The sequence below is a fragment of the Hemitrygon akajei genome, chromosome 4, assembly GCF_048418815.1.
Source record: "Hemitrygon akajei chromosome 4, sHemAka1.3, whole genome shotgun sequence".
Classification (NCBI taxonomy): domain Eukaryota; kingdom Metazoa; phylum Chordata; class Chondrichthyes; order Myliobatiformes; family Dasyatidae; genus Hemitrygon; species Hemitrygon akajei.
This window is the reverse complement of record NC_133127.1, coordinates 139124209-139136607: the sequence shown is the minus strand read 5'-3', so window position 1 is coordinate 139136607 and position 12399 is coordinate 139124209. Positions and strand designations below refer to the sequence as shown.

At 36.5% G+C, this 12399-nt stretch overlaps 1 protein-coding gene across 1 annotated transcript in view; it reads left to right on the top strand.

The window, feature by feature from the left end:
- The window catches only part of pcf11 (PCF11 cleavage and polyadenylation factor subunit), a 28579-nt gene extending 23921 nt beyond the window's left edge, over window positions 1-4658 (top strand). Inside the window, exons 14-16 of the mRNA XM_073043447.1 lie at window positions 1522-1614; window positions 3511-3546; window positions 3739-4658. Coding sequence (XP_072899548.1) covers window positions 1522-1614; window positions 3511-3546; window positions 3739-3948 — 339 coding nt within the window. The 3' untranslated portion in view covers window positions 3949-4658. The remainder of the gene's footprint in view (window positions 1-1521; window positions 1615-3510; window positions 3547-3738) is intronic.
- The last annotated feature ends 7741 nt before the right edge of the window (window positions 4659-12399 follow it).

Genomic DNA, 12399 nt, shown 5'->3' with positions numbered 1-12399 from the left:
ATCTTTCGTAACTTGTATGAAAGCTAGGTTTTACATTTATTAATGTAACTTGAACTAAAAGCAAAACGAAATTTTAAGTGCATTACAATCTTTTACTTGATTTTTGTTGTTTTGATGACTGAAGAAATGCAGGCAAAGTTTTGAATACTGGGCCAAATGTGATGTCCCAAAAATGTCAGTTAAGTTGGTTATGTTAATTCTCTTTTTGAGAAACGTAGGCTTACCTGAAACAAGCCAGGTAAAATCTTGGCTCAGATTAATGGAGATCTGTTGGGTGTTCATTATTTGCGGTATAGAAGTGAATGTGGACAACCAGTTGCAAGACTTCCTATATATTTAACAAAAAAGGACGAAGCTTGACAAGTCGGGTAGCATCTGTGGAGGAAAATAGAATGTCACTGTTTTGGGTTGAGATCCTTCATTTAGGCTGAGAGAGATGGGGAAGATGGCCGGTATAAAGAGAGGGGAAGGGGTGGAGCAAGAGCTGGCAAGTGATGAGTCTAGGTGAGGGGTGATGAGCAGATGAAGGGAAGTGTGGACATAGGAACAGGCTGGAAGGTGATGGGTAGGGCTGCAGATAGTTGGATAAGGTAATGTGGAGCATGGTGGGAGAAGTTTAGTGATGGGGCAAATGGAGTGGCTGGATGGTGTCAAGAAATAGGATGAAGGGGGCTGGTGAAGTACAGGAGGAACTGGGTAGATCAGGAAAAGGAGGGCATCTGAAAATGGCAAATTTGGTATTCATGTTTTTAGGATGTAGACTTCCAAGGTAAAATGAGATTTTGTCCTTGTTCATGTTCAGCTTTACCATGGGAGCATAGGTCAAGAACGGGTCCAGGTGGGAATGGGAATTAAAATTAAAGGTGATCAGGACATGGGTGTATGGCAAAGCAGGCACCTTGTTTGTGTTTGGTCTCACTGAAGTTGAGAGCTGCAAGATATTTTAAATTTAAAAGATATATAAAACAGGAAAGAACAAATGAACAATTGTAATGTTTATTTGGTGGCACATTGATTGCAAATAGATGCAATTCTGTGCAGACCTAGATTCATTGGAATGAATAAAGGTGTACCCAGAATCAGAGCAACCAAGGAATTGGCATGGACCACGTCACTCCAGGGCAATGTGCCCTCTGTAAAAGTAAATATCTTGACCTGATTCTGGTGTTCAAGGTCTCTGAATTTATTCAGTCATAATGTGGCTTTCCCAATAACCCTTTTACTATAACATCAGCATTAATCCATCAGATCTAAATTACTGATTATGATTATTTCTTTTCAGTGCTTTTAGGATTCCTTTAGTTTAAATCAAATTAAAGTGATCTGAACATATTTCATTACACAAATCAAAATGTTGACAATGATCCAACCTTTCAATGGGAACATGGCCAATTGTATTCTTGCAAACCATCCCAGTTAACGTCAGGAGGTCTTTGAAAGTTTAAGCCTATCTTAATCTGAAGTTGTATTTATAAATCCTAATTTAAATAAATACTTGACAACTTTAATCTATTTTTGTAGGTCTGTGAAATTTGTCAAGAAGCTTTTGAGCAGTATTGGGATGAAGATGAAGAAGAGTGGCATCTGAAAAATGCAGTTCGTGTGGATAATACTGTAAGTTTCATTTTTTATCCACCTAACATGAATAAATGGGTAGTTATAACCATTCATACCTAATATCACTTGAAAGTAAGTTAAGGTTCCACTCTATTGATTCTGGTAGTTAATCCTACAAATTAATTGCTTTCAACACACACAAAATGCTGGTGGAACACAGCAGGCCAGGCAGCATCTACAAGGAGAAACACTGTTGACGTTTCGGGCTGAGACCCTTCGTCAGGACTAACTGAAAGGAGAGATACTAAGAGATTTGAAAGTAGTGGGGGGGGGGGGGGGGGAGGGAAAAATGCGAAATGATAGGAGAAGACCGGAGGGGGTGGGATGAAGCTAAGAGCTGGAAGGGTGATTGGCGAAAGTGATACAGAGCTGGAGATGGGAAAGGATCATGGGACGGGCGGCCTCAGGAGAAAGAAAGGTGGGGGGAGCACCAGAGATGGAGAACAGACAGAGTGATGGGCACAGAGAGAGAGAAAACAAACAACTAAATGTCAGGGATGGTATAAGAAGGGGAGGAGGGGCATTAACAGAAGTTAGAGAAGTCAATGTTCATGCCATCAGGTTGGAGGCTACCCAGCCGGTATATAAGGTGTTGTTCCTCCAACCTGAGTTTGGATTCATTTTGATAGTACAGGAGGCCATGGATAGACATATCAGAATGGGAATGGGACGTGGAATTAAAATGTGTGGCCACTGGGAGATCCTGCTTTTTCTGGCAGACCGAGCGTAGGTGTTCAGCGAAACGGTCTCCCAGTCTGCGTCGGGTCTCACCAATATACAAAAGACCACACCGAGAGCACCAGACGCAGTATACCACACCAGCTGACTCACAGGTGAAGTGTCGCCTCACCTGGAAGGACTGTCTGGGGCCCTGAATGGTGGTGAGGGAGGAAGTGTAAGGGCAGGTGTAGCACTTGTTCTGCTTACAAGGATAAGTGCCAGGAGGGAGATTGGTGGGAAGGGATGGGGAGGATGAGTGGACAAGGGAGTCGCGTAGGGAGTGATCCCTGCAGAAAGCAGAAAGGGGGCGAGGGAAAGATGTGCTTGGTGGTGGGATCCCGTTGGAAGTGGCAGAAGTTACGGAGAATTATACATTGGACCTGGAGGCTGGTGGAGTGGTAGGTGAGGACAAAGGGAACCCTATCCCCTAGTGGGGTGGTGGGCAGATGGGGTGAGGGCAGATGTGCGGGAAATGGGAGATACGCGTTTGAGAGCAGAGTTGATGGTGGAAGCCCCTTTATTATTGCCTTAGTTTATTGGATGCCTTAGAGTACTTAACTATTGGAATAATTTTGAAAAGGTAGCAGCCAATAGAAACATGTCTAGAAGTAAGAAAGCTGGGCACCTTGGATCACTGAGAAAATGTAGTTTGAAGTTTCATTTGAGAGGAAAAACTCTTGTGGGTGGAATAAAGTTCAGAACAGATATGTACTGGAGGAGAGAAAATAAAAGATCAGATTGAAAAGAGGGGAAATAATTGATAATTCCTGAAGGAATAACAGTTCGTTCAGTTTTTAAGACCAGAAAGTTTGATTATATTGCAGCTCATTACATCTTGAAGTAAATTTCTTTCCATTTTCTAATTTAATGGATGGCTATTATGTTACTTCAGTTTATAGAAATCTGAATAATATTTATGTGATGCAAATAAGTGTAAAACTAACCAATTCTGGGAATAAAGGACTTTGTAAATTTCACACCCTTGAACTTGTTTGATCTCATGATGGGTTTACACTTTTTACAAGGTCCAGCCCATCAGTGCTAATTTTGAGTGTTACATTGTCAATGATCTCAGTTCAAAATAAGTTTACTTTTGCATAGCAAGTAGCATTTATATCCGGGTAACATTTCCTAACATTTGAAATAACTAATACTTATTTCACTTCCTTTTAGACATATCATCCAGCATGTTATGAAGATTATAAAAATGTAAGTGCAGTATTTTAAGTTTATTCCATTGTACACAAATACTGTGTTTGTCTTGTGTCTTGTGCTTGATTAGAGCCTCAATAGTAAGATATTTTTAAAGTCCATGGAGTTGTTTGGTGCTGTTAATTTACAATTGATTTTTTTAAATGTTTCAGGTGAGATAAAATTAACTAATGAAAACTTCTTCTTTAGGCTTCATTTACAGATTCAACTCCATCTCCAAGTGAAGCTCCTTTAGAAAACCCACTACATTCAGTTATTAAACAGGAACAGTTGGATGGTAATAGCAAGACCTCAGATCCAGCCAACAGCTGCAAAAATACTGAGGCTGAAGGCAGCTGTGTGTTAACAGACATGAAAAATGAAAAAGATACTGCAACTGTGAAAGTGGAATCTGCCTAAGTTTTTTATGAAGTGATCTTTTTCACTTCACAGACTTATTAGAGGACAAAAGAATGGTTGGATTTGATGTATCCATTCATATGAGAGACTTACAATAGTGAAGTAATACTACCTCGTGTTACATTTAAAATCATTGGGGAAACATGCAAAACAGCAATAGTTGATTCTATCTTCAAGGAACGTCAAATTTAAACCCTCCCCATTTATTTTATATTTTATTTGAGGCAGGGATCTCAGTTGAAGTTAACTATTGAATACATTTTGGTATTTGTATGTTCAACTGCATGTGCAGTTCAGGTGTGCATTACTGTGTGAGTGCTGCATATGTGTGAATGCACTTGTGGAATGAAAATGTTGCTTTTTTGTAAGAATGTAAATTCTAATAAAATAAAATATTTTTGAAATGTTTTGTGTACAGCTGAGACAGTGTTTAAGTTAAGTTTTAAATATTTATGGTGCAATGAAAATGAATACTTTGGTTCATTTAAGAAATTTGTTAAAATTACAGGATCTGAACCATTGAGAAGGAAATAAAATTATTGATATTTACCTGACAAGGTATTTTGTTTTTTTTTATGTGGGCTCCTGCATTACAAATTGCTCTTGATTAGTAAATCTTAATTCTGCGCACCTGAAAATGAACAATGCAGTGTTGGAACTATTTGAATTAACCTTGTATGTACTAAACTAAATAAAAGAGCTGGACACAATATGTGTTTATTTATTTATGTAAATTTGAATTAAAAATCAACTAGTTAGAAAACTATTTGTTAAACTGTTCATTAATGACCAATTTGGAAAGAATATATACTGCAGTTTCCCTAATTAGTAATAGTACAATTGTCTACACCGCAATTTAATTCTGCTGTGGACTGCAGAATATTAGCGAAAATTGCCTGCCTTGAAAGTTAAGTTCATGTGGCTTAACAAAGAGGCTGGTAGTGCTGGTATTCAATACCTGATGGCATACTAATGCCATCTTTGTTTCTAAAATAGTTTTAATACTCATGTCTTCAAAAATTATTTCATTATAAATTAATGTTTGAGCAAAGTGACATTTCTACCAGCCTTTGAGAGAGGAAAAAGCTGTCTTAATGATAAGACTGTCCTAGAATTTTCTAGATCTTCATTAAATTTATTTACTGTTGGGAGACTCTGCCTGCTGTCTAATGGGGTAACACACAGATCTGTGTGGCTGCAATTAATTCTTCCTTTTCCCCAGTTTAAACTTTGTATTTTTAACTTTTATTTGTCGGATCTTGGAAATAGTTGTTACTATGTCACAATCTTTAAGAAGTAGAAAGCAGCTCCCTGAATCCAGCAATGGAAAGGGGAAAAAGTCAGAGGAAACACCAGCTTGGGCGGAGCATCTAGAAAATTTGCTGATGGCTCTCGATAAGAAGATAGACAACAACACAGTAAAACTTGATTCTGCCTCTTCTGAGATGAAGTTGTTACGAGACAGTTTTCAATTTGTGCAGGAAAACATTATTTTCCTGAATTCTGAATTTAGAGGTTGAAGTGGCAAATCGTGAAGATTTCAGCTTGCTTGGAAAAGTCCCAACGTATTGAAAGCAAGATCTCGTCAGAATAATATTCGAATTGTTGGATTGAAGGAAGGATCTGAGACGGGAGATTTATTAACTTGTTTCAATCTCTTTACGGATATTTTACCTCAACCTCCGACATCGAAAGAGCACATAGAATTTTCACTGCAACATTTTGAGATAAACCAAGGTCAGTTTTGGTTTCCTTCGTTCATTTTAAAGTTAGACCAAATCATAAAATATGCAAGGAAACGAACCTTTTAAATTTAAAGGTTCTGAGGTTTGTGTTTATGAAGATTATCCATGGGAAGTCATGGACCTGTGGTCTAAATTCGTTCCAACCATGAAGATAGCCTATGATAAGGGATTATTCCCATCACTTCAATATCCAGCCCGATTCAAAATTATTTTCCAAAGATTTGACTCCACGTGTTTTTCTGGACCCCAAAGAAGCATTGGACTATGTTAACTCTATTCCAGTTGTAGCTGAGGTTTGAATGGTTTTAGGTCTGCTGAATATTTGTTCTTTTGGAAAGAAGATGAGCTCTGAATATTTCTGATTTGCTTCATATGTCTTTTGATCGATGGACCATTTAAAGATGATGTGATGAATGACTTTTATGAAATCTGATCTACTGAGCGAATTAAGACAACGGACAGATTATTTATTTGTTTTTATCCTTTTTTTCATAAGGATAGTTTCCATAGTTCATAAGGCCTTATATAGAGTTTGGGAGTGCTTAGTCGATAGATAATTAGTTAATTAAAAAAAAGCTTTTCATTGGGCATGTCAGTTAAATGGAAAATGGTGCTGATTTTTCTTCATTAGAGATTACATAGGTATTTTTTTCCTTTGTTTAATTTTATTGTTTTGGCGTCCTTGGAGATCGTTCTTGCATTCCTCAGCTGCTTTTAAGGATTAAGTATAAATATTTCTTTCTCTGAACTTTTATGCTGGATATGGGGAGCTAAATGTTGTAGAGAAAAACTGAATAGTGCTGGCCTTTTGGCCCATGTTTTTCCTTTGCAGGGCTTTTCTATTTTAGGGCCTTACGTTGTCTTTTTTTGTAATGGGAGTAATTAAGGAAAGCTTTTTAAAACCACTGCTATAAAATGGGCAGCTCTTTTACTCTATGGGGTGGCATTTCGGCCTTTTGCCAAATTTTGGGGTGGTGGAAGGATTGGGGTTTTGATTTATAGGATTAATTGTAAGATAAATTTTAATTTTTTGTATTTTTTTCCCATTACGGAGTTCCAGAGCATGCATATTTTGTATATGGTTATACTTATCACCACCAGTTTTGATTAGTCTGCGCCGGTACGTGTGTATCTATGTGTTTTTTAAAAAAAAAAAAGGCAAACAGATAAATGTTATAAGTTGGAATGTACGTGGTTGGAATCATCCTATTAAGCGAAAGAAAATTTTTATAATCATTAATCGATTCCAACCCGATATAATTTTTGTTCAAGAAACGCATATCAAAACAGGTGCTCAAAATAGATTTTTTTAAATGTGGAAAGGCCTTCACTTTCACGCTACCTGTCAAAATAAAACAAAGGGAGTATCTAATTAAATCTAATATTATTTATCCAAGAAGTCATTGTGTCAGATATTAATGGTAGATTTTTAGTTGTTAAAAGGAACAATTTGTAATAGAAAAATTGTTCTGGTTAACCTATATGGATCTAATGTAGATGATCCTTTTTTTAAAATGTATTTGCTTTATTGCTGGATTTAAATGAATGTATGTTGTTAATGGGTGGTGATTTCAACTATTGGTTTAAATCCTTTGACAAGAGTTCAACCAATCAGCGGCTTCCGAGTCATTCTGCATCACTTAATAACTTTTTTTAATTGATTTTGGCCTGGTTGAAATTTGGAGACATTTACATCCTAATGATAGAGATTATTATTTTATTTCACATGTTAATAAAAAATATTAAAGAATCGATTGCTTTATAGTTGATTCCTGATTTTTGTCCAAAGTCCAGAAATGTGAATATGATGGTATAGCTCTCTCAGATCATGCGCCTTTTAAGTTTAGCTTTTGAATTGAGTGATGTCGCTATTACAAATTTGCCTTGGCTTTTTCCAGAAAATTTATTACAAAGTCCGAACTTTGTCAAATTTATTGAGACTCAGATAATTCTAAGATTTTTTTCTTTTTAATAATACTGGAGATGTGTCGAAATTGATTATATGGGATACATTTAAAGCATATTTGCGCGGTCAGATAATCTCCTATTCAGCTAAGCTTAAGAAACAGACAAAAATAGAGTTAGATAAGATTTCCAAACAAATTAAAGACTTGGATAATATTTATGCAGTCTCTCCTGACATTGATTTATTCACAATATAATTTATTAACTTAATCTATTGAAATAAATTTGCTTAAATTAAAAAGTCAATTTAATGTGTTTGGAGATAAAAATAATAAGCTATTAGTATCTCAATTAAAAGCAGCTAGAGCTAAAAGATAAAATTTAAAAATTCATAAGGGAGATGGTAGTTTAGCATGTAATTATGAAGGTATTAATAAAATTTCTCAAGACTTTTATATTGAGCTTTATAAATATCAGTTTCCAGTTGATTCTTCTAAAATGAATGCCTTTTTACAAAAGATCGATTTTCCTCAAATTTCTGTTGAAGATCAACAAATCCTTGACACAAAAATACAACTGCAGATGCTGTGGATCAAAGAATACGTACATGACGTATTGAATGTTGTGAAACAGTTTCACTTAACCTCATTATTAGGGGCTTCTTTACCTGTACAACTGGCCAAAATTAATTTAACTTTATATCCTGTGATTAAGCAGTCATTACGAATTTGGTTCCAGTTTTGTAACTTTTTTAATCTTAAATTTAAACTTGTTAGTTCAATTTATCAAAGTTATTTATTTAAACCTTCATTAAGAGATCCTACCTTTCTTTTTTGGAGGAATAAAGGGGTTTATTTCTTCATGGATCTCTTCCAAGATGGCCGATTGATGTCTTTTGAGAAATTAGTAACTAAATACTCTCTCATATTCACATTTTCTGCAAAATCTTCAGGTCAGATGCTGCTTACAAAAATACTTAAGTAATTTTCCATATATTCAAGATTCTGACCTGTTAAAATATTATTTTAAAAATAAATCCTTTAGTGAAGGGTTTTATTGGGAAAATTTATAATTTTATTGTTACAACAGCACAATTACTCTTCACTTAAGATTAAGCAAGATTGGGAGAGACATCTTAACATGACCCTGATAATAGATTGGTTGCAGATTTTGAAGTTGGTTGCCTTTTCTTCAATCTGTGCCAATCACTCTTTAATTCAATTTAAAATTGTACATCGTTACTATTTGACAAAGGAGAGACTGTCTAAAATGTTTCCTAATGTTGATAGTGTGACACGTAAAACTGAGACAGCCACATTGTAACATGTTTTGGTCGTGTTCTGTACTGAAACATTTCTGGAAGTCTATTTTCTCTACAATTTCTAAAGTTTTAAAAATTAATTTACAACCTAATAAATTGACAGTTTTATTTGGTTATAGTCCCTCAATATATTCATGGTAATTCTCCATCAGACCAACATGTAATTGCATTTGTTACATTATTGGCCAGAAGGGCTATTTTGTTGAAATGGAAAGATGTTTCTGCCCCTACTTTGATACAATGGTTTTCTCAGATGATGTTATGTCTTAGTTTGGAGAAAATTAGAAGTTGAACTTTCGATCCTCAATTTGATTTTTGAGAAAAGGTGGGTTTCATTCACCCACTACTATCATTTGATTTGAGTTAATATGGTCTCCTTCTGATTTTTCTTTAAGTGGATTTGAGTTGGCAGATTGATTTTTTTTTTAATGGAAGCTTGTATGATGTATAGCTCCGGGGTTGTGCTCCCAATGGGTTTTTGGTTTTTTTCAGTTAGTAGGGGTGTTTTTTTTAGTTAGTGGGGGTTCTTTATTTCCTCGTTTTTCTTTCAAAAAAATATTCTTAACACTTTTTCTCTTCTTATTGATGTATTGCTTAGCTTTGTAAATCAGTTATTTGCTAATTTAATTCCTTATTGTATATAATGACATATTGACTTAATGTATCTTTGTTAATCTACAATAATAATAATAAAAATATATTAAAATGAATAAATGTATTTACTGTCAATTTCTTTATCCCAAAAAATCTGTTGCATTTTAATCCAGTATATTCTGAAAAAAGTTGGTTAACATTAACATTTTCCTCTTCTGACATTCTGGAGAATTTGTGGTTATTCTTTGCACAAATATACTGTTAAAATAATGATATCCAGTGCTCTTAGTTCATGGAGGGCTTTACAAGACCAGCAAGCAGTATTTTAAAAGTAGCGGCATGTTCTTTTTGACTATTAGAGGAATTTAGAAATTTGTCAGAAACCTACTGGTATATAAATGCCATGAAAGCACCACAGTACACTACAAACGTGACAGACACACATTGGGTAGCCACTTTATTAGGAACACCTGCACACCTCATTTATGCGAAGTAGATAAAAGCATGCAGACGTGGCAAAAACTTAAGATATTATTCAGATCAAACATAAGAATGGGGAAGAAATGTGATCTAAGTGACTGATGGAATGATTATTGGTGCCAGACAGGATGGTTTGAGCATCTCAAACTACTGATTTTTGTGCAGAATGGTCTCGAGAGTTTGGGGAGAATGGTGTGGGAAAAACATAAAATGGTGGTTCTGTGACTGAAAGTGCCTTATTAATGAGAGGTTGAACCAGTTCAACCTGACATGAAGGTGACTGACCAAAATAGCCATAATGTTACAACAATGGTGTACAGAGCATCACTGAATGAAGAATGTCAAACTCCTCTACTAGCAGCTTGTTTGCCCTCTGAGTGAATAAGGTCCCCTTTTCAGTCTTAACACACTACCTCCAGTTCTAGTCCTGCTAAATCTCAGTTGGGGGGGGGGGGGGAAGCCTCCTTGCATTTACCCTATCCATCTATCCCTCATAATTAGGTCTTCCACTTGTCAAGCACACCGTTGCCAGAAAACAACCCATCCGATGCCAGGCTTTTTTTGATGCCATCTAAATCAGCCTTTCTCTAATTTAGAATCTCAACCCGTGGACCAGACCTGTCCTACTCTGTAATTACTTTGAAACTAATGGAATTATGATCATAGATCCAAAGCTTTTCCCTATATACACTTGTATCAACTACCCTGTCTCATTTCCCAAATAGGAGATCATGTATCACACTTACCTGTACTAATATTGATTAAGGAAACTTCCCTGAATGCATTTGACAAACTAACCCATCCAGCACTTTTACAGTATGGGAGTCCCAGTCAATATGTGAAAAGTCAAAATTACTTACTATCACAACCTTGCAAACAGCTATCTACAAATTTGCTTCTCTCAATCCTGACTATCGGGTAGTCTTTAATAAAAGAACATCAATGTGGTCATCCTGTTCTTATTCTTCAGTTCCACCCACACAGCCTCAGTAGTGAGCATTCCAGTCCATGTATGAGCACTGCTAGGACACCTTTTCCCGAATAGTAATGCAACCCCTTACAGTTTAATCCCACTGTTCTATTTTTAAAACAAAGAAACCCCAGAACATTGAGTTGCCAGTCGTGCTCCTGCAACCAAGTCTCACTAATTGCTACAATATCATAATTCAATGCGTTGCTCCATGCTCAAAGCTCATCAGCATTACCTATAATACTCACTGCATTGAAATAGAGGTAAGACAACATTATTTCCACCAAGCTCAACTTTTTGATTACTGTATTTTTTTAAATGTAGGTTTGACAACATCTTTCCCCACAACCACACCAGTATCTGCCCTGGCATTCTGGTAACTATTCCCTGTAACTCTAAACACCCATGAGCAGCACTAGCAAACCTTCCCACAAGGGTATCGATCTCTCTCCAGTTCAGGTGCAAAACCGTCCTATTTGTATAGGTCCCACCTTTCCTGGAAGAGTCTAAAGGTCCAAAAAATCTGAAGCCATCCCCCCTGCATCATCATCTTAGCCATGTGTTAAACTGTATTGCCTCACCTCATGTGGCATGGTTAGCAATCCTGAGATCACATCCTTAAAGTCCAGTCCTTTAACTTAGCATGTCCTTTAACTTAACTTAAACTCCCTGAACTCAACTTGCAGGATCTCATCACTCTTCCTATCTATGTCATTGGTATCTACATGGACCACCACCTCTGGCTGCTCACCCTCTCACTTAAGAATACTATGGACTTGATCCAAAATGTCCCTCACCCTGGCACCTGGAATACAACGTACCATCCTGGAATCTCATTCTTGTCCACAGAAACTCCTGTCTGTTCCCATAACCAACCACCTGGTTTTCTCATCTAATTCACAGGCAGATGATAGTGCTGAAGATGTGGTAACTGGTTTACAAAGAGAGGCCATGTGTAGTGTTGATAGGGCAAAACTGCAGTCAGCAGGATGAGTTGCAAAGTAAATGGCAGACAAAATTGAAAATGGTGAATACAAGCCTGAAGCTATTATATTTGAATGTGCACATTATACATAATTAATATGTAGATGAACTTGTAGCACAGTTGCAGATTGGCCTGCATGATGTTGTAGGCATTACTGAATCATGGCTGAAAGAAGGTTACAGCTGGGAGCTTAACGTCCAAGTATACATATTGTATTAAGGACAGGCAGGAAGGTAGAGGAGCCAGCATTGCTCTGTTGGTAAAAAGTGAAATCAAATCATTAGAAAGATGTGACATAGGGCCAGAAGGTGTTGAACCATTGTGGGTAGAGCTAAGGAACTGCAAAGGGTAAAAAGTTCTTGATGGAAGTTTTATACAGAGCCCCCAAACAGTAGTAAGGATGTTGCCTATAAATTACAATGGGAGGTAGAAAATGCATGCTGAAGGGGCA